The sequence below is a fragment of the Emiliania huxleyi genome (genome assembly GCF_000372725.1).
Source record: "Emiliania huxleyi CCMP1516 unplaced genomic scaffold EMIHUscaffold_35, whole genome shotgun sequence".
Classification (NCBI taxonomy): domain Eukaryota; phylum Haptophyta; order Isochrysidales; family Noelaerhabdaceae; genus Emiliania; species Emiliania huxleyi.
Genome location: NW_005199363.1, coordinates 70,982 through 91,781, shown reverse-complemented (window position 1 = coordinate 91,781; position 20,800 = coordinate 70,982). Strand labels below are relative to the sequence as shown.

Genomic DNA, 20,800 nt, shown 5'->3' with positions numbered 1-20,800 from the left:
GACCTTGCCATCAGGCATGCGCACCAACTCGACGGTCCTTGCCTACGAGGCGCCGGTCGACGGCCAAAAGCACTTTTGGGGCATCGACACAAAGTCGGAGACCTATGCCGACGCCTTCAAGGCCGGCCACGTCTACTCGGAGGAGTGCGCCCTCTAACGAGTGTGACTCACTCTGGGACGGGCTCAGGGCCGGGCGCACGACAGGGGGGGACATTATATTTGCGGAGAGGGAGGGTGCACGAGGGCTGGCGTGGCTTGAGAAGTGTCAAAGCCGTATATGTGGTACGCGTATATGAGAGTACGTTATCGTATTACGCTCTACTCTCCAACACGAGCAGGTGTGAGATGAGACGCCAGACTTCCATGTGGACGATCAGTGCCTCACTCTGTGGTACCGTGATCCGTGCATGGATCCGTGTCAGAGAGTGGAGAGGACCGCACAGCATCGATCATGCTTCTGCGTGCGGAAAGAAAATCCCACAGCATAAATGTGACAAAAAAAAAGGATAAAAGAGGCGAAACACAGTCAGAAGATATACACACGAGACACGTCACGCCCACACGCCGCGGCCCGCGCAGAACCGGCGCCTCCGCCTCCGGGGGACACACGACCTGCCCGAGACATAACAGGTCAACATACAGTACGGCGCGGAGCCGCGGTGGGCTCAAGCGAGAGTGCTCCAGAGCCTCCGAGATCTCATGCACTCAACACCGTGACCGCTGCAGCTCCGAGCTCGTCGTCGATTTGACTCAGCATGGCCTTGACTGCGGCGTTGAAGCCCTCTGGCCCACTCACCACGACGCGATGCGGCTTCTGCATCTGCGACAGCTCCGCCCGCACGAGCTCCGGGCTGAGACGCGCATTCACGCAGACCGCGCTGTCCACCGTTGCAAAGGCCGACGCGACGTCCACGTCCGCCACGTCTGGGAAGGGAGCCGCCGCCGCCGCGTGCGCCGGCGTGACCAGCACCGTGCAGCGCGCCAGCGAGCCATCCTTGCACCAGCCGGCGAGCTCCGGCACGAGAAGCGCGTCGTCGGAGCGGCACGAGTACATCACGTGCACTGGCGTACTGGTGATGGGAGGGCGGGGTCCGAAGCAGCTCCCCGCCCTCGCATGGTGCAGCACCTGCGGCACCGCCACCACGCCCGTCCCAGCCACGAGCAGCAGCACGCTCGCGTGCTTGCGGTTGATGTACTGCTGGTCGAGGGACAGGCTCGGCACGTGGAGCGTCTTCATCGGCCGCGACAGCCACACCACGGCGCCGGCTCCGCCCCCCGCTGCCGCGGCGGTGCCGGCCGCCGCCCCCGCCCCCGCCGCGGGCGGCGGTGCGGAGACGGAGTGGAGCCAGCGGGTGGCGAGGCCGGGCGGGTCGAGGTAAACCTTGATGAGGATGTCGCAGCGGCCTTGCTCCCACTCGTGCGCCGTCGAGACGGGCGTGTAGTCCCGCTCCACCCACGGCAGAGGCCCCTCGTTGTTGGCCGCCTCGCCAACCTCGGCGAGCAAAGTCGTGTGCCACGTCTTCGACCAGACGGTCCGGCCGCCGCGCCCCTTTCGGATCGGAGTGCCGCGCTCGCCGTCGTCGGAAGTGAAGTGGTACACGGCCGAGTGCTTGGAGACGGGCGTGACGGCTCGCAAGCTCCACCGCGCGTAGCCCTGCACGCGGTCCTGCGCGCACGAGATCACGCGAGATGAATCGAGATCACACGAGATGAGCCGAGATGGTCCGCAGCAAACGGTCCTGCACGCAGCCGGCCTCGCCCCCCCGCGCGACGCGTGCGTCCCCCGCAGCGTCCGAAAGCAGCTCCTCCACCTGCGCCTGGAGGCTCTCCTCGCGCCGCCCCCGCGGCTGCAGCGCGCAGACCGCCCCTCGGAGCCGCTCGATGTCGGCGGCGCGCCCCATGCCCGCAAGGACGCGCGCCTGGCCGACCAGCAGCCGCAGCGAGGGGATGTGCTCGAGGCTGAGCTCTGCAGCTGGGCCCGCGGCTGCGGACAGCGCCTCGAGAGCCTGGTCGCCAAACCCGTCCCGTTCATTGTGGCGATTTCATTCTGATCAAGTACCACCACTCTTCCTCGAGCGCCTTGTCGCCGAAGCCGGCCGCCGCGAGCAGCTCGGCATACTCCTGCACCAGCTCCTGCAGGCTGTCGGCGCTCTCCTCGGTCGGCTCCGCCTGCGCCTCTGCGTGAGCGCGCGCCACGTCCTCGCGCATGCCGCACAGGGCGAGGTTCCACTTGCTCTCCTCCCGCGCCTCGGTCCGCACCCGCAGCCGCCTCGCCCGCGCGAGCCGCGCAACCATGTCTGCGTCGCCGAGGCTCGGCACGCGCCCGCTCGCGCGCTGGACGACCTCCGCGCTCGCGGCGAGGTCGCACCGGCGCGCAAAGATCTGCTCGGCCTGGTCGTCGACCACGAGGACGTTGGGCGCGTTGGAGCAGTTCCCAAGGCAGCCGGAGGGCCGCACCGCCACGCCTCCGACACTCCGCGACAGCTCCTCGATCTCGAGGAGCACCGCCTCGCCGCCCGCCCGCCGGCACGGTCCCGCCTGGCAGACGAAGACTCGCGCCGAGCGCTCCAACTCCTCGATGCCGTCGTCCGCGCGGATGACGCCTTCGCTGTCCTTTGGCGCGTAGATGAGCGGGCCGTTCTGAAGCTCGACCTGGTAGGGCGCCGTCTGGCCAGGAGGCCAGCCGTCCTCACGGTAGTGGAGCGCGACGATCGTGCCTCGCTTCCACTGCGTCGCGGATGTCTTGCAGCGCACGCGATCGCCGACCGCGAAGCGAAGGCTCATGCCCAAGCGAGGCCTTGCGATTGCACACGTCCAGCACGGCGGCTGAGAAAAAAATAGAGGGATCTGCTCGTGGCGTGCAGAGAAATGTGGTCCTTGCGCGAGGGGAGCTCGATAAACTCGAGGGGCCAAATTATGCCGCGAGGAGGGCGGAGTTACGCAGTCCGGCGAGAGAAGCAGCGAGAGGTTGAAACAGCAGGAAACAGTGGCGGCGTGCCGTCCTCCCATCCCTCCCTTGGGTTGTCTGTTTTCTTTCTTTCTTTCTGCACAGCTGCAGGTGGGGACCCTGTCCTCCTCCCAGCCATCTCCAGCACTTGGAGCACTTGGAGTGCAGTCATCAACGCACATCCAGGGCCGGGGAGCTGAGAAGCGCACCCAGCGGGCCGGATGATTGGCATCGGGTTACGGGCTAGAGAGCCCTAGCCCTGGGGGGTGCGCGTTCGCAGGGCCATAACACGGGTCTCCGAGGGTTGGCTCCGCGCTCCGGGTTTCCCCTAGCAGCAGACCGCCCCCTCTACTCGGAGCTAGTCAAGTGGACACGACACTAACTAGTGATACGAGATACGATACGCACCGCCCCTACGCAATATTATAATACAAGAATACGAGAATACGCAGCTGCGAGACGCCTATAAAGAAACAGCGAGGTAAAGTTCGGCGGCTATGTCCTATGATAAACCGAAAGTTGTCGTAAAACGCGGGCGAAAGCAAAGCAGAGGGCGGGCGCTTTCTGCCGCAGCGATGCCCGCATGCGCCGCGGGGTTGACCGACAGCCGCGCCTCTCGAGCCACCCGTGCCACGCGCGGCGACGCGCACCCTGCGCGCCAGTCGGCGCACTGGCAGTACTGCACCAGCCAGCACGGCGTGGAGCAATGCATCCAGGGCATTGTGTTGGGCGCCAGCCAGCATGCCTCAGCACAGAGCAAGGGGCATGCTTCGCACCCTGGCGCAGCACCAACTCGCCCCCAATCAGGCACTCTCACCACTGCACAGCCGCCCACGAGCGCCCGCAGCTGCACTGCTCAACGCTCAAGCTCAGGAGCCTCCCCTTGTTGTCGCAGCTTTGTGCAGTGCAGCGTGCGAGCAGCGCAGCGCCAGGCCGACCCGTGGCACGCCCGGGCGGCTGTGGGACGGAGGCCCGCCGCGAGCGAGTGCGAGCCGCATCGAGCGAGCGGCGCGAAGAGGCAGCTTCGCGCATGCTTTTCCGTAACGGTCCAGCCCTTGTTTTTTTTCTTCCCTCTCCCCACGTAATGACCCACCCTGTACGGGTCTACGGCGGGATGACGCCGTGCCATCGCTAACCATGGCGCACTCGTCCCCAATCAAAAGTGGTTTGGCACCGCGACCTGCGCATTCTCGTCGAGGGCGTAGGGGGTTCGGGCGCACGGGGGGGGAACCTTCTTTTCTAGAAGGCTAGGATTGAGAGCAGCCTAGCTCTCAATCCTAGAAGTCGAAGGATGGCCAGCACTCCTCGCAATCGTAGCATCTCTGTGCGATTGTGAGCGCCTACGCTCGCAATCCTACATCTTCTAGGACTAAGTCTAAGAGCAGCTTCCGCTCACAATGTGACTGGTGACGCCTACGACTACTACCAGCGCGCTCGCAATCCGAGCAAAGTCTAGGATTGCGAGCAGCACTGCTCACAATCCGAGCAACATGCCTCCGATTGCGAGCAGGAGCGCTCGCAATCCTACATCTTGTAGGACTATGAGGCAGCGGCGGTGCTCACAATCGTACCAAAGATCCAAGGATTGCTAGAACTGCACAGGGGTGCGCTCCCAATCGCTCCAGCCGCGAGCGCTTGTGAGTGAGCGCGCGCGCCGGTGGGGTCTCCTCACAATCCAACAGTGCTCGCACCGAGGGGACCCGCTCGCAATCCTAGAAGTCGTAGGACTGTGGGCGGTGTCGCTCGCAATCGGCGAAAGTTCTAGGATTGCGAGCGTGCTCGCAATCCTAGACTTTGCTCGGATTGCGAGCGCGCTGGTAGTAGTCATAGGCGTCACCAGTCATCTTGGGAGCGGAGCTGCTCTTAGTCCTAGAAGATGTAGGATTGTTTGCGAGCGTAGGCGCTCACAATCGCACAGAGATGCTACGATTGCGAGGAGTGCTGCTGCCTCACAATCCTTCGACTTCTAGGATTGAGAGCGAGGCTGCTCTCAATCCTAGCCTTCTAGAAAAGAAGGTTCACCGCCACTGGGGACGTCCGTTACATGCTCATATAAGGGGGGGTCGGGGGTCGGGGGTCGGGTCGGGGCCTACCCTACCCCGGAAACAGCTCGAATCCTTGGCTGTCGTTCGGCCTAAAAAAGAAGGGATGCTAATCATTAGAAACACTGTGCTGCGCCTCCCAAGCCAATGGTGTCTAAGGGTCTCTGGCACTCCTGGATGCATGCACAGTCACAACGGAGTAGCAATGTTCGGAAGTGTCCGAGCTGTCCCGAGCCGTCCCGAGCCGTCCCGAGCCGTCCCGAGCCGTCCCGATCGGTCCCTAGCGGTCCCGAGCCGTCCCGAGCTCGTGTCCCAACGGCCTAGATGCTAAAATTCGACCGGCGGGGGCGCGGCGCTTGGGCCAGCTTCCTGCAGGCGCGGATCAAGCCATGGGAGTATGGGGTCTTGGGGACAAGGCTTACGTCGGGCAGCGGCAGATCATCGCAGAATGGAAGGGCCGGAACCTGTCCCTCGAGAAACAACGGTTCAACAAGACGGTGCAGCACTACCGTGGGCGTGTGGAGCACCTCATTGGCCAGGTAGTGGACAACCGTGTGGCTCTATGCACTACGTACGTGGCGTGGCTCGTTCACCCTGCTTGCCGCGGTCATGAAGATCGCGGCGCACATGGTTGGGCTCCAGGAAGGAGCGTATGAAGGGACCTAGGTATGATGTGTTTGGCCCGTGGCCGGTGTGCCCGCCGCACATCGCGGCGCAGTTTCCTTAGTGCTTTGCTGTTTTTGCTGCTAATCTGCAGCACCTCCCTTCTGGTGGTGTTTGCCGGTCAGGGGGGCGTCGGCACCACCGTCGTTCCGCGCGGATGTTGCAAACGGTGGCTCGGGGCGCCTATTTCGGCAGCCCCGGGGCGGGAGCCGAGGAGGGGCAGCCGTTGCGGTGGCGCCATCGCAGCTCGGCGGCGCGTGGGGAGCCGAGCGGCTCCCAGCGATCCCGCGATACAACGGCCCGCATCCGTCACGGACGACGCGCCCACGCTGCGCGGCGCAAGCGCCATATGGGGGAAGCAGCTGGTCCGCCGTTTTCTGCACTCGAGTACTTCGAAGCGCAGAGAACTCTGCTGGAATTTAGTGGGTTGGCGAGAAGGGGGGGAGAGCCCAATGTGTCACAGACTCCACACCCTATCAGGTCTGCGTTCATCTCCTCTTCCTCCGCTTTTGCCTTATGCCACGCAAGGTGCAGATCCTCCACCTCCTCAAGCACTAGTTCGAAGACGAGCCACCTCTTCTCGCCTCGTTCCTGTACGCTCGACGTCCCACGCAGAGCCACCCTCATCGCCGCCGTGTCCCGTGGATGGTGTAGGAACTACGCAATCGCGCCGAGCGTGTCTGGTGCAAGTTGCAAGAGCGTTCTGTGGCTTTTTCTTGCCCCCCCCCCCCCCCCCCCCAAAGGTCGGAGCGTCCCTATCGCAAAAAAACAAAACACCCGCGCCGTCTGACTCTGAGTACTGCGGACCCGCATGCCTCTCGTCACGTCCACCCTCCTCCTGTCCCTCGCCGCCGGCGTGTCGGCGCACGGCTCGCTCGTGATGCCCCAGACGCGGAACGCCATCGACCGCTTCGCGGCGCCGTGGAAGGGTGGCTACCCGACGGTTCCGGACTTTCCGGGCACGGGACGGTGGGGTCTTCCCAACGAGACCTGTGGGACGCGTCCGCCGTCGTGTCAGGAGGGGTGCTCGTGCTCCAACGGCACCGAGGCATGCGACGTTGGGCAGGCTTGCTTCTGGTTTGCATCTGGCGCCACCATCGGCTGCAAGAAGCCCGACGGCGACGGGCGGCGCGACGGCAAGCCGTGCCGGTGCGAGCGGTGTGCCAACGCGACACTCAACAAGCCGGAGTGGCGCACGGCCAATCGCAAGGCCGTCCCGCTCTCGCCGCAGGACTGGACGCGCTACAACCCTTGGAGAGCGCCGGGCACGGCGCCCATCTTTGACGCGTGCGGCATGGCGGGCGGCGGGCCCGTGGCCGGCGTCCAGAGCGGCGAGTACAACGCGACGCAGTTCGCCAAGCAGGGCGACCTCGGCTCCAAGCTACCCGAGGCGCCGACCGGCGTCGTGTGGGCGGCCGGCGGGCTCGGGCAAACAGGCTGGTTCATCCGCGCCAACCACGGCGGCGGGTACGCGTTCCGGCTGTGCCCGAAGGGGGAAGCGCTCACGGAGGAGTGCTTCCGCCAGAGGCACCTCGCCTTTGAGGGGTCGCAGCTGCTGCGGTGGAGCGACGGCCACATCGAGGAGATCAACGGCACGTACGTCACTGAAGGCACGTACCCCGCCGGCTCGATGTGGGCGATGAACCCGTTGCCCATCAACGAGAGGGCCTTCCCCGCCAAGTGCCGTGCGGGCTTCGAGCCAAAGGTGCGCGCGCCGAGGGCGGTCGGTGAGTACGGCAGCAACCCCGGACCGTGCGCCGGCAATTGGCCGACCACCGTCAACATCCTCGACACCGTGCGCGTGCCCGCCGACACGCCGCCCGGAGAGTACGTGCTGGGCTGGCGGTGGGACTGCGAGCTGACGGCGCAGGTATGGTCGGCGTGCAGCGACATCACGATCGCGCCTGCCGACGTCGTCGTCGAGGCGTGAGCGCGGCAAGCGCGCAGAGCACGGGTTTGCGTACTACGTATTAAGGTTGCTCCCGGCCCAGTGTCCCAGTGGGGATTTTGGCCTACCAGTGACCGTCTAAGGGGCCCTAATTGGCCTCAAATGCCATCTCTTTTGTGCCTAGGTTGTAGAGCACCTTAAAAAACTAGTATGTCTTGCAGTGAAAAGTTTTTCGATGAGGTGGGGATCCGTGGGTGAGCCGATTCCCAGATTCTGCATTCTCCAGAACCAGATCCCCCCTCGAAAACCGAGCCTTTTAATTCATTGCGGCCGCGGGTTTGCTCGGATTACTTTTCACTGCAAGACAGACTAGTTTTTTGGTGTTACGGTGCCTACAAACGTCTGAACTACAGCGTGTCCCGCTCCATAGTTTCTCTTCTTATCCGTTACCATGTAGAGCAAGGTCGAGGGCGGGCCCTTTCGGGCTCGGGCCGCCCTCTCGCCCGCACCTCGGCGGGGCTTGCACGTGGCAGCGGCGGCTCAAGATCCCAGCGATCTCGAGTTCTTCACGCTATCCACTGCGCCGCGGCTTCGCCGCGCCCATCCAAGCCCAGGGCTTGGTCCTTGCTGATACCCGCATCTCGCTCTGCGCATCTCTGAGGCTACCCGCGCGCCGACTGCTACGCGCGCGGCGAGAGGCGCACCCCATCGGGGACAGGATTGAGGCCCCTGTACAAGCTCGGCAACGCTGCCGTCGTTGCCCTCCCGAGCCCTCAACACGATGCCGCACATTGCGCAACCCGTTCTGCGCACATGCCGCAGGGAGGAGTTTTCACTCTTCCGTCTGAGTTTCTCCTTCCTGCAGGGCGAGAGACATCAGCCTCTCTACTTCCAGGGGAACATCTATGCCACACGCTATCCCTGGTGGGACGGTCCACAACCCACACTCTCGCTGCAGTCGATCCAGCCCTCGCACTCCCCACTGGAGATCTAAATGGTTGGGTAGTAGGGCTAGAGGGTCGCTCTACACTTAGCCTCTGCAGCGAGCGAGCGCTCAACTTAGCCCCCGCAAGGAGCCGGGCTCGGACTTAGACGCTGTATGGTCGGGGGCCATGAACTTAGACGACACAAGGCCATCTCCGGGTAAAACTCGGGTATACCTGCAAAAGTCCAGGTTTACCCGAAATATACCTGGACGCGTCCCGACCAACGTATGCCGCGCACGACGCCATATCGCCTTGTCCCAGGGCCAGTGCGCTACTTGTGGCGCGCAACTCCTGCTCAAGTACGCGCACCGTACCATGTGCTGCCGCTATGCATGTCTCAAGGCGGCTGCGGCGAAGCGGCGGGCGCGGCATGCCGATGGCAGTGCGGACGATGCGGTTGCGATGTGTTCTGCTTCAAGATCGTGGCGGTGCTTGGCATGGATATGCACTTCTGCGATCCCAATCAGCTCATCGCAACGAAGCAGCGCAACAAGCTGGCTGCTGCCAACAAGGCCCTATGCTACCTCACGCGCGGATCGTTCAAAGAGGACCAGCATACACAGGCTTCCTTGACATGCGTTTGTTTGAGCTTGAGGCTAATTTGTGAGAACTGTTTGGCTTGAAGATTGCGCTCAAGAAGAGCAACGAGAATCGGAAGAGGAGGATGCTGAGGCGGCGATTGCTGAGCATGAGAAGGATCGATCCGGATTAGAAGGCGCCCGCCGCAGGCGAAGAAAATTTGGGGGCTAGCGCCGTATCGTTGATCACGGTGGGAGCCTCTTGGCCCCAGGCCGTGCCACGGCAGACTTTGACTTAGCCCGCATAAGAGGCTGCCGCCGATCTTAGACCGCGTAAGCACCCCAGTGTGCTTAAGCACACTTAGTCTTAGACCCGCTCAGCCTCGAGGCTCAGAACTTAGACTACTACCCAACCAGTGAGATCTAGCCGAGGCCCCCAGGCTGGGACAGGATTGGAGCCCCTGTGCTGCGTCTGTGGTGATATGTGGGGGACACTTTCTCCTCCCTATTCATGTGAGTCACTCGACTGCGTCGAGGGGGGGGACGTCTGAACCACAGCGTGTCCCGGTCCATAGTTTCTCTTCTTATCCGTTACCATGTAGAGCAAGGTCGAGGGCGGGCCCTTTCGGGCTCGGGCCGCCCTCTCGCCCGCACCTCTGCGGGGCTTGCACGACAAAAAATATCCGAGATCGCATGGAGCTGATCACAGGGTTTGCGGCGGTCACTGTCCTACCAGCGGGCACAGTGGGCCGCGGACACCCGTGAATGACCTTAACTCTGGTTCTTTGTCTGTCTGTAGGTAGGTAGGTAGAAAGGTGAAGAACAGCCAGGCTCGGACTGGACACCAACGCGGTATGGGTGGACGCTAGACAGATGATGACGGCACGCACGAGCGACACACAGACACAAACAGGCTCACAAGACACACAGCCAGCGGGCTGCCACACACCCTGAGTTGGCGTACACATAACTCAAGGCCATATCCTCCCTGTCGCCCCCCCCAGCACTCCACGGTGCCAAGAGAAACAAACAAGGGCACAACGACACAACAGACAACAGGAAGTGACATGCGAGGCTAGAGCAGGCTTGCTCTACCTCCAGCAATCTCGCCGGCCGGCGAGGCACGGACGAGACCGTGTGTGGGGTCTAAGTGAGGTGTCTATGGACGCTCTCCTCATGGGCTAGCTGCCTACGGCTGGCCCTAATCTCGCACTCACGGACAGTGACAATCAAATGGGTGAGTGTTTGCGAGCAGAGGTGCGTGGGCTAAATCTAGGCCGCACGTCGTGGCACTATGACGAAGTAGACGTGCGGCCGCAGCGCGCCCGCCGCAGGCTCGGCGGTGCGCGCGTGTTAGCGACAAAGTTGCGGGTGGAGCCATGCCCGACTTTTCGAAGGTGAGGCCTCTGCGACGAGTGCCAGCCGCGCTGCGGAGCCACACCCTTCGAGCCGCGTCCCGTCGGCACTGTCCCCGAGTGGTCCCGCCTTGGCGGCACACACTCTCGACCAGGACAGTCCGGCCTCCGGGAACGTGTCGCGCGCCGGCGACGATTGCGGCGTGGTCGTTTTGAAGCGAAGATGGCACGACCACCACCCTGCTTCGCAGACCGGGCAAGGAGGGGGCTGCTCCCGTTCCGCGAGGAACAGGAGGTTTCCCCCCCTCCCCCGGCCTGAGCAGCGGCGGATGGAAGGCAGCCCCTTGAGTCGAGGGCGGCGCTACCATTGCGCCGACTCAAAGACCAGCTAGCTGGTCCGTTCAGTACAGATGGTCTCGCCGCCCCGCTCCGCCCCGCCCGCCGCCGCGCCGCGCCGCCGCCTCGCGCAGCCGCCGCGCCGCGCCCCGCCCGATGATTAATAATTAAGATTACCCGGAATACGGTACGCAATTAAGGAATTAATGAGTGAATTAATCAATTAAGTGAGCGCCCTCGCGTCACCTATGACTCGACCAGTGTGAAGGTGAAGAGATGTCACCGAGCGTGCGTGCAGCTGGCCCGGGGGGGAGAGAGAGAGAGAGAGAGAGAGAGAGAGAGAGAGAGGGAGGGGGGGGGGGGAGAGAGAGAGAGAGAGAGAGAGAGAGAGAGAGAGAGAGAGAGAGAGAGAGAGAGAGAGAGAGGGAGAGGGAGAGAGAGAGAGAGACCCCCGAGAGAGAGAGAGAGAGAGAGAGAGAGAGAGAGAGAGAGAGAGAGAGCCCAGAGAGAGAGAGTGCAGAGAGAGAGAGAGCAGAGAGAGAGATATTGAAAATGGCGACAACAGTGCCAAGCAGCAGCAGCAGCACGCCCACGGCCCGAGCCAGAGCGAGGAGACGGAACGGCCGAGCCGACAACGGAGGCAGCGAGCAAAAAGGCAGCGCGGCGCGGCTCGCGCGCCGCGTGCGCCAAGCAGCCGAGGCTGCCGAGGAGGCCGAGGAGGCCGAGGAGGCCGAGGAGGCCGAGGAGGCCAAGGAGGCCCCCCCCTCCCCCCCGGCGACTCGAACCGGGAGCCAGTCGACGCACGAACGGAACGCTCGCACATCACCGGATATGTCAACTCGCAGCAGCGAGGCAGCAGCTCATATACAGTGTGTCTGTGACCGCGTGGAAGCCCCACACCCCCGCGGGAACCAACCCTCTCGCCATCGTGTGCCAACGACCATGTCGGGCTACACGACTGGCTCTCTTCTCCCGGACAACGGCTTTGGCAGGCGTCGCGGCCGAAAGCGAGGCAGGTGGCGCCGGTTGCGACCGCCGGCCGCGCTTTTGATCTTCGCGTCCGGGTCGGTGATCGTCTCATATTGGCTCCTCTCCGAACGCCGCGCCGCCGAGGCGGCCGCCTCGCGCAGTGACTTTGACTGCGTCATCGTGCCCGGCGGCGGCCTCGACGCGGCGCGTGAGCCCGCTCCGTGGGTGGCCGAGCGGCTCGAAGCGGCGCTAAGGCACGACCACGAGACGGCCTCCTACCTCGTCCTCTCGCGCGGTACAACACACAAGCCGGCGCCAACCGACAGCCGCGGCTACGCCGTCGACGAGGCTGCCGCCTCGGCGCTCCACCTTCAAGCAGTCTAGCAGCGATGCGGCGCTCGAGCCGAGCTTCTCTCGGAGCCTTCGCCGTAGGCCCGCTACCTCGTGCGGCGAGGCGTCGCTCCGGAGCGGGTGCTGCTAGAGAGCTGGTCCCTCGACACGATCGGCAACGCGGCGTTCGCGCGGCTGATGCACGCCGACTTGGCACAGGCGAGATCTAGCCCGAGAGATCGCCGAGAGGTGAGGTCCTATCTCCGGGCGGGGAGATGGGCGGAGATAGTGCCGAGGTATCGCCGAGGTCCGGCTGATGGGCCCCACCTGATGGGCCCCACCTCGCGCAGTGGCGGCGGATGCTCGTCGTGACCTCGGACTTCCACCTGCCGCGCACGCGAGCCATCTTCGAGTGGGTGCCTCTGCTCCAGCAGTGAACGGCGTCTCTTCACAGCTACGCGCTGTGGGCAGGCGAGCCATCTTTGAGTGGGTCTTCTCGCTGCCCGACCGGGCGGGGCGGCGGCGGTCGCCTCCCGCCGAGCTCGAGTTCGAGGGGGTGCGAGATCACCCGAGACCACACGAGATCACACCCGAGATGCCCGAGAGGCGGAGCACTGCAGTTCGAGGGGGTTCGTCGGCGGGCGGGCGGCGGGCGGCGCCTCTCTCAGAGTGGGCTGCCCGCGTGCACAGGTGCCGGGGCGGGGGCTGGGCGACGAGGACGGCGCGGCGCGCAGGCGGAAGGAGGAGCGCTCGCTCGAGGCGCTGCGGCGGGGCGCGGTGTCGAGCGTGCGCGACCTCGAGGCGCTGCACCGTTTCCTGTTTGTGGAGCACGGCGCATACCGCGCGATGAGCGAGGCGGAGGAGGCGGCGAGGGAGCGGGAGAGAGCAACGGGGGCGTTGGCGAGGACTTACTGACCAGCCTGTTTCGTGTTGGCGGTTACTGGCGCGTTCGCGTTCGGCACTGTCGCGATTTTTGCTTTTTAGTTTGGAAAAATTGTGCAGAGTTTACGCTACGTTTGAGCTCTTTTCTCTTGCACGTTGCAGATTACTAGGTGCGGGTCAAATTGCCTTGCAGATTACTACGGGGTGTGGTGTGTGGAGGGTGAGTTGACCAAGGGGTTGTGCGCCGGGCCCTCCTGCTCGGCTCCAGCCGGTAGACAAGTCTTGTCATCAACAGAGTAGATGGATCTGACCTCGGGGCCGATGTGACCAAGCGCTGGTAGCGTGGTTTTACCTCACACCCATGGTCTCACAGTGTGCCGGCAGTCGCCGAGCACTGTCGCTCACACAAGCCGCAGCACAAGTGACTGAGGGCCAGTGAGGGCGAGCCCATCGCTGTCACAGCTGTGGCAGCCGCACAGTGGGCTGTGTCAACTGTGCAGAGTGTGTGAGCAGCAGAGGAGCTGCTCTCCAGGCTTCTGTCGCAAAGAGCTGCATGCCACGGAAAGCGCTGTCGAGGTTCGCCGAGCGCGGCGCAGGTTGAGGGAAGCCGCCACCGACGAGCGCGTTGTTCTTTTCACTCCGGACAAAAAACGCGGCACAGCGGACGGTGCGGGGCGTGCCGCAAACTTAGCGGCGAGGCGCGGGACCGTCTGTGGCGAAGTGGGTCGCGTCCCTCGAATTACTACACATCACACAATCCACAGCAGATTACTACACATCATACACCTAACACACATCACACAATCCACCATCTCCATCGCCTGGTCTGCGAATGCTTATCAGCCACGAAAGGAGAGAGCGTGGCCGAGGGCCCGTAGACTCAATCACAAGATCCCAGAAGGGCACCTCCGCCTCTGGACAGGGTGGCCCGCCACAAGGACCCCAGGAATTGCGACTCACATGTTCCTTGCACGACTCGCCGCTTTCCACTCAAGGCTCTGCCGGCGGGTCTGTGGCCTGGCGCCTGCCAGACTGCGGGTCCAAATACCCCGGCGCTCGCGCGCGCCACCGCCCCCGGCGCGGGGTGGGATATCAGTTCGTGAGTTCTGTGTCCCCATCCCTGTGCTCCACCTTCTTCTCCCGTGTCAGTCCCTGAGAACCCCACTATATAGCGCCACCTCGTGAGCAGGTGAGCTGTCCTGCGTGTGAGCTGCGTGCTGTGTGTCCAGCAGTCCGGACCCGGTGCTAAGGCCGGTGACAGTGTGCCTCTCGTGTCGGCTCCCGAGCCAATCGTGTGCAGCGTGTGTGTGCGTGTGGGCCCGTCCTCCATGCTTGGAGGTGTGTAAGACTGACTGACGAAGGCGCTCTCAATAAAATAAAACGGTCACACACTCTGACGAGAGTATATAGTGGGTCATGTGTCCCCACCCTCCAATATTGCGGTTGGAATGGTTTTGACGGCGAGAACGGGGATTACGCGCTTTACGGCGGGATCCACCGGGAGATAAGGGTCCCCACCTGCACGAGCAAGGATCTTGCAAGGACGATCAGGGACACAGGGGAACGGGAGTGGGGAGCGCATCGCGACACGGAGGGGGGCTGGGCAGGGTTCACCCACACGACAGGGCTAACCCAGGAATTCCCCTCTCGTATATAGGACAGGTTGCACCCGGCGGCACGGGGGCAGGCGCGGGCCTCCTACTGGTTGCGCTCTCCTAGTTCTCCTGCTCCTGACAAGGGACAGCGACAGGTTCGCAGCACGGTGGACTCCCTACTCCAATGGCCGTCCTACTACTATGCTGTTTTCACACCGATCATAATACGCGATCGCGCAGCCTTCCAGCGCTTTTTCTTCTGATTTTTCAGTGCGCGCCATAACAAAATAAATACCAGTCACCTCCAGTAGAGATGGGCGACGCACGAACACAGTGCGCGCATAAGTTTATTTTTTTGCTCGAGGCATGAGTGACTCGCAGGGGCCTGACTCGCCGCCGCCGCCGGGCGCGCTCGTGCTCATGTGCGGCCTGCCTGCGGCTGGCAAGTCGACACTGTCGGCAGCGCTTCTGCGGGACGGCGCCAAGGAGCTGCTGCCGCGGCTTGCGCCCTTCGGCGTCTCGGCGGTGCGGGTGTTCTGGCTGAGCTTCGACGACGTGCTCGGCAACCTGGCGGCGGCCTGCGGTCACACGGGCTACAGCCCGGAGCTGTGGCACCAGGCGCGCGATAGCGTCCTGCGCTCGGTGCGGCACCACTTTGGCGTTGCGTGCGGCGACGGGCCGCCGCCGGCTCCCCTCGCGCAGCTCGGTGAGAGCGGCGGCGGCTCGGGCAGCAGCGGCGGTGCACCCGCCAGCGGCGGCGACAGCTTCGACGTCGTTCTGCTCGACGACAACATGCACTACCGCTCGATGCGGCGCGTGTACCACCGCCTCGCCAGGGACGGCCGGCTCGGCTGCTGCACTCTCTGCCTGCCTCTGCCTCTTGCAGAGGCGCTGCGGCGGAACGCGGCGAGGCAAGAGTCCGCCCGGGTCGCGGATGCGACGGTGAGCCACATGGCCGAGGTGCTGCAGTGGCCCGACCCGGCGAGGCACCCGTGGGAGTGCAGCACCATCTCCCTCCCCTCGGCCTCCTCCTCCGGCGCAGGTGCCCTTGCCGCCTCGCTGGCAGGCGCGGCTGTGGAGAGGAGCGTCTTCACCGCGCGAGAGTCGTGGGTAGGCGCGGAGCCCTTCCCGTGGGACCGGCTCGCGCCTCTCCTCGCCGCCGCCGTCCCAGCCGGCCCGCCGCCCTGCCCTCGAGGAGGCGCCACCCGGCCGCAGGACTCGTCCCAGACGCGTCCCCGACACGTCCCACAGGCCCGCCAAACGGCGAGGAGGCCGAGGAGGCCCGCGCAGAGGCGGCGGCCGCGACCGCCGCGAGCGCGGCGCACGCGCTCGACCTACGCTTGCGCGCCGCCGTGTCGCTGCACCTGCAGTCCGAGGACACGCGCCGGCGCCCTGCGGCGGAGCGGGCGGCGCTAGCGCGGGCGATGAGCTGCCGGAAGAAGGAGCTGCTGGAGAGGGCGAAGGCGGAGGCGGACCAGGGAGGAGGGGGGACGCCGGAGGCGCGCGAGGCCGTGGCGGACGCCCTCGACGCAGAGTTCACGGCCATCTTCCGGACGGGGGGCGCGGGCCGACATCCGCCGGCCGCGGTAACGAGCCGTGAAGGCTGAGCGTGGCGATCAGTGGCGTAAATAAATATATAAAACGGGCAAACTCTGAGACGAGATGGGATTTAGGGACATGTGTCCCCGCCCTGCACGATCTTGGTGTGAGGGATCTTCAATCCGTGTCCCCTCACCCCTCGTCACAACCCGACACGGAAGAGCGGCAAGAGTTGGGGCTGCGGCTACGGCTGCGTGCGGTGTTGGACTTTAATCTTTTGGGTCGGCTACGGCGGCTCTACACGCAGAGGTGACGATCGTGCCGTGGAGAGCGCGGGGGAGCCGGAGCGTACCGTGTAGGGTGATGCTCTGATAAACCCTCTGGATCTTCGACAAAGGTCGGATATTTCTTTTTTCAAAGTGCAAGGTGTGAATACGAGGTTTATGATAGGGCTACTACGACGAACTATGCGGCAATCGACTGGGCGCCTGGCGCCCGACCACCCCCGCGCAAAGACCTCGTAGTAGCCCTCCCCGTAACCGACTTGGCCGGACGTGTCCAGGCCGCTGTCGCCGCGCAGATCGGCGCGAGCAGTCGCTCGAGGGGCTCTACTGGCTGGCGGTGCTCAAGGGGAAGGCGTACACGCTGGCCGAGGACACGGTCGTCAACACTGACACCATCCCCGCGGGCTATCTCGTGGTCAAGGCGCATTGGCTCAGGCTCGAGCAACGCGAGTGCGAGGGCAAGCTTCGCTCCTACACGCTGCTCGAGGCCGAGACGCTCATCATCGTGAATCACATGGTGCGGCTGGCGGGCTTGCGCTTCTCGCCCGGCCCGGGCGGCCCTGCGGACCGCCAGCTGAGGAGCGCGCGCGAGAAGCTCTTTTATATTGGCCTATAGACGCATTACTCGCTCGAGGCGTGCTGCAGTGAGAAGACCAGTCTTATTGAGCCTGTTTGGAGGCGTCGATTTGTGCAAAAATGTGTGTTAGAGAGCGCTAGATGGCAAAATTTTCTTCGCCTCCGGCGGGGCTGCTCGCCGCGGGGCTAGAGAGTGACTTTTGTCGATGTCGGCTAGAAGTGCTGCACGTTTTTCAGAATTTCACCCCTGTGCGCTGTTTGTGCTTTAAGGACATTCTCACGGGTGTCCGCGGCCCACTGTGCCCGCTGGTAGGACAGTGATCGCCGCAAACCCTGTGGTCAGCTCCATATGAGCTCGGATATTTTTTCTGGGTCCTCGTCACACGAGCTTACAGCTCAGGTTCCTCCACTTGTCCTTGAGGTGGACCTGGCGGCGGCGCGGGGGGGGGGGGGGGGGGCTTGGTCCCCTGGGCCCTTTGGGGCTTTTTGGCCGGCAAGGGAAGGCCCCCCCTTTTTCCCGGGGCGATTTAACCTTAACCCCTTCAAGATTTCCAACCACCCACCCTCCCCGTACTTTCCCACCCCCCTCTTGAGCTGCTCCACCTCCGCCACCGTCCACCGGAGCCGCCCGCACTTGGACAGCTGCGGCAGCTTGCCGCCGCCGCCGCCGCCGCTCACCTTGCGCTTCGTCCCGCCTCCGCCTCCGCCGCCTCCGCCTCCGCCTCCGCCGCCTCCGCCTAATCTGCCTCCGCCGCCTACCCCAGCGACGCCTGGGCGCCGCGCAGCTGTCGGCCCGGGGGGGCTCGCTCCGCACTGTGCGCAGCCCGAGCAGGCCAAGCCCTGGCAAGCCGTGTTGGCGTCGGGCAGCGTCGATGGCGGCACCTCGCTGCTGCGCCTGAGCTGCTGCCGGGATTCGTGGTCGCGGGCGGCGACGGCGGCGCGCGCGCGCCGCTGATCTGCGAGGATGCTGCTCAGCAGGGAAGGGGCGCACGAGGAAGGAGCTGGAGCCCCGTGAAAGATGGAGAACGTCCGCGGCGGCGCCTGCGGGACGCGGCCGCTCGAGCCTATCTGCCGGGGAGGACCCTCGACCACCACCTACGCGCGCGTCGTGCAGAAGGCTTGATGAGGTGTCCGCGCGCCTCTCTCGGCGGCGGCGGCGGCTGTGTCGCCCGGTGGCGCGTGCGCAGCAGCCGCGCCGCCTTCTCCACCGCCGCGCGCGGGCCGCGCACGAGAAGGGTGCGGTACTCCCCAGCCGAGGCTGGGGAGAGGGAGATGCTCGCAGACCGCGCCTCTGCCCGCAGTGCATTGAGCTTGCTCCCGCCTGGTCCCACCAACTCTCCGGCCTGCGCAGCAAGGGGCCGGGGAGGGTTGAGCCGAGCGCCTCCAGCGCCCTCACAACCGCTCAGCGCACGCACCTCTGCATGGCCGAGCTCTGCGCGAAAGGTCACCTCTGCTTCGGCCTCCACCTCCACCTCCACCGACCCTCCCGCCTCCGCCTCTCCTGCCTCCGCCCCGACTGCCGCCGCCACCGCCGCCGCGCGCCTCCGCTCCGCCATGTCCTGTGCCCTCCTCTCCCAGTACTGACTCGTCGCCTCAGCCTGTGTGGCTCGGGCGTCCTCGGGCCTCCGGCTCCGAGCCTGTGTGGCGTCCTCGGGCCTCCGGCTCCGTTGCCTGTGTTTCGCGTTGTTGTCGCCATTGCCGCCGCCGCCGCCGCCGCCTCCGTCAGAGTTTGCCGCATGTTCTCTGTGCACTGCGCTGCACTCCTCGCTGTCGCCGCACAACGGCAGAGAAACGCGGTTCGCGGCCATCAACGGCCCGGGGGGCGGGGGGCTCGCGAGGTCTCGCGCGTGGATATTTTTTATTTATATCGATTTATCGGGTGCGAGGTTTGCTGTAACGCGATCCACTTGCGAGGAATGCGTCCCTGCAGCGGAGTGGAGAGCTCTGCCGAGGCGCACGCCCGCTTCAGCACGCCTCCTCGTCGCTCATCGGCGTGTTGGGCGACGGCAACGCGTTGGCCGCCGCGCCGTGAATGCCGCGGTCGGTGAGGACCGCGGGTGGCGTGGCGACAGCGAAGCGCTGCAGCGCCTCGGCCCACGCGTCGAGCTCGACGGCCGTGTCGGCGCCGAGGCGCCACGTGTTGACGGGCGCGTGCAACGGCCCCTCGGCGAGCGCGTTCCGGTAGGCCTGCTTGCCCCACGACTGCACCCTCTCGACTAGGTTCATGCTTGCCTGTGGGGCACCGCCATGGACACCTCACGGACGCGTCGCGGAGGCTGCGCCTGCGACGAGCTCGCGCCTCTGCCGCCAGCGGCTTGGCTGCGCCCCGGCCCGTTAGCCACGACAGCCGGCGGGCCGGCGTCGTCAGCCGAATCACGTCCCGCCCGTCCGCCTCGCGCTCGCGGGAGAGCGAGGCTCCGTCCAGCGGGATGATGCCTATGACGGGCTCATCGCACGGGTCACGGTCTTGCCGCACGCCGCTCCCTCCAGCGGGATTGATGAGCGCCCTTGAGCGCCGCCTTAGAGAGGTCGTCGTAATAGACAAGGCAGGTGCCGACTGGCGCGAGGCCGGTGGCGGCGACGCTCACGAGCTCAAAATGGCGCCGCTTGTAGTTGCGGCTGCCGAGGGGCCCACGTGAGGCGCCCTGCTTGAGGAGGGAGCCAGCCATCACCAGCTCCTCCCCGGCAGCCTCTGCGACGCTCGGTCGCGCAACAAAGCTCGACCGGCCGCTCTCGCGGCCGCTGCTGCGGCCGCTCCGCTCGAAGCCGTCCCCTCCAAGCGCCTCGTCGAGCGAGGAGCCGCGGTACGGCACGACACCACCGGGCGCAGCCACCGCGGCGCCCTCCCGCCGCCCCTCGGCAGCAGGCCGCGCTGGAGTTGGGCCCGGCGCCAGCCCAGCCTCCCAGCCGCCCGCGCCGGCGCGCCACATGCGCAGGGCGTTCCGCTGCAGCCGTTCGCCGCGCTTCCGCCAGAGCAACGCTAGCACCTGCCGACGCGCCGCCTCGGCGCGAGCCGCCTCGGCTCGGATCTCGAGCTTGGCGCGGCATGCCTCAGCCTGAGCGGCGACAACAGACAGTGAGAGTAGCGCGAGAGAGGGGCGGTGCGGAGGGAATGGCGGCGGTGAGGGCAGCGGTGGCGAGGGCGTCGCCTTTGCAGCGCGCGCGGCCGAGACCGCGGCGGCCAGCTCGTCCTCGAGGGCGGAGCGCTGGCCCTCCTCGGCGTGGAGCTCTCCGAGCAGAATGGCGGCGCAGGTGGCGATGCCAGCGTTCGAGGCGGCGAGGTGCGCGCCCGCCTCGCACTCTAGGAAGGCGCAAACCTCGGGCGAGCTGCGGGCGGAGAGGGAGGGGCGAGGTGGGGACGGGCAAAAGGGGTGCGGGAGCGAGGCGGAGGCGCGTGAGGCTCCTGCAGACGGCGCGGTCCTCGAGCAGCTCGTACAGGAAATGGGCGAGGAGGTGGGAGCGCTTCTCGAGGAACTCTTCGCTCTCATTCTTGACGAGCTGCTTGGGCGGCAGGATCGGCACGTTCTGCCGCCCGTACGCCTCGCACAGTTTGAGCCAGAGCGCGTTGAAGTCAGAGTAGCGCCGCCGGACGCACCAACTGGCAGCGCCCTTGTAGACTTCGAAGACGAAGAAGGTGACGGTCTGGCGAGCGCGCGGGAGGGAGCAGGCGCAGGAGGTGAGGGCACGCCGCGCGCGAGCATACGCAGTGGCCTCAATCCAGGGAGGGGGGAGTCAGGCGCAGACACACCCTGCCGTGCCCGTCTTGCCCGACCTCAGTGCACTGGACGGCAGCGCCGACGTCGGCGGTCGCGTCCGAGGCGAAGGTGGACTGCTCCCTGCCGCGCGGCTCCACCCCCTCTGCGGGCCGCGGGTGCATCGCGTTTCAAACC

The 20,800-nt window shown here is 65.3% G+C and overlaps 4 protein-coding genes across 4 annotated transcripts; 2 read left to right on the top strand and 2 right to left on the bottom strand.

The window, feature by feature from the left end:
* Positions 1-534: 534 nt before the first annotated feature.
* Positions 535-1,054, bottom strand: EMIHUDRAFT_355041 (hypothetical protein; the record flags this gene model as incomplete). Its single annotated transcript, XM_005772796.1, has 1 exon — positions 535-1,054. The coding sequence occupies one exon, from the start codon at positions 1,052-1,054 to the stop codon at positions 698-700; it is 357 nt and encodes a 118-aa protein (XP_005772853.1). The 3' UTR covers positions 535-697.
* A 10,623-nt stretch (positions 1,055-11,677) lies between these two features.
* EMIHUDRAFT_450927 (hypothetical protein) lies at positions 11,678-13,031 on the top strand (the record flags this gene model as incomplete). Its single annotated transcript, XM_005772795.1, has 5 exons — positions 11,678-12,043; positions 12,137-12,253; positions 12,385-12,431; positions 12,506-12,590; positions 12,725-13,031. 5 exons carry the CDS (start codon positions 11,678-11,680, stop codon positions 12,947-12,949), a joined length of 840 nt encoding a protein of 279 aa, XP_005772852.1. The 3' UTR covers positions 12,950-13,031.
* A 1,900-nt stretch (positions 13,032-14,931) lies between these two features.
* EMIHUDRAFT_208254 (Phosphoseryl-tRNA kinase) lies at positions 14,932-16,950 on the top strand (the record flags this gene model as incomplete). Its single annotated transcript, XM_005772794.1, has 4 exons — positions 14,932-15,553; positions 15,763-16,097; positions 16,272-16,359; positions 16,613-16,950. The coding sequence occupies 4 exons, from the start codon at positions 14,932-14,934 to the stop codon at positions 16,948-16,950; spliced, it is 1,383 nt and encodes a 460-aa protein (XP_005772851.1).
* A 1,925-nt stretch (positions 16,951-18,875) lies between these two features.
* EMIHUDRAFT_101784 (hypothetical protein) lies at positions 18,876-20,787 on the bottom strand (the record flags this gene model as incomplete). Its single annotated transcript, XM_005772793.1, has 6 exons — positions 18,876-19,142; positions 19,288-19,346; positions 19,387-19,966; positions 20,084-20,227; positions 20,271-20,621; positions 20,659-20,787. 6 exons carry the CDS (start codon positions 20,785-20,787, stop codon positions 18,876-18,878), a joined length of 1,530 nt encoding a protein of 509 aa, XP_005772850.1.
* Positions 20,788-20,800: the final 13 nt, after the last annotated feature.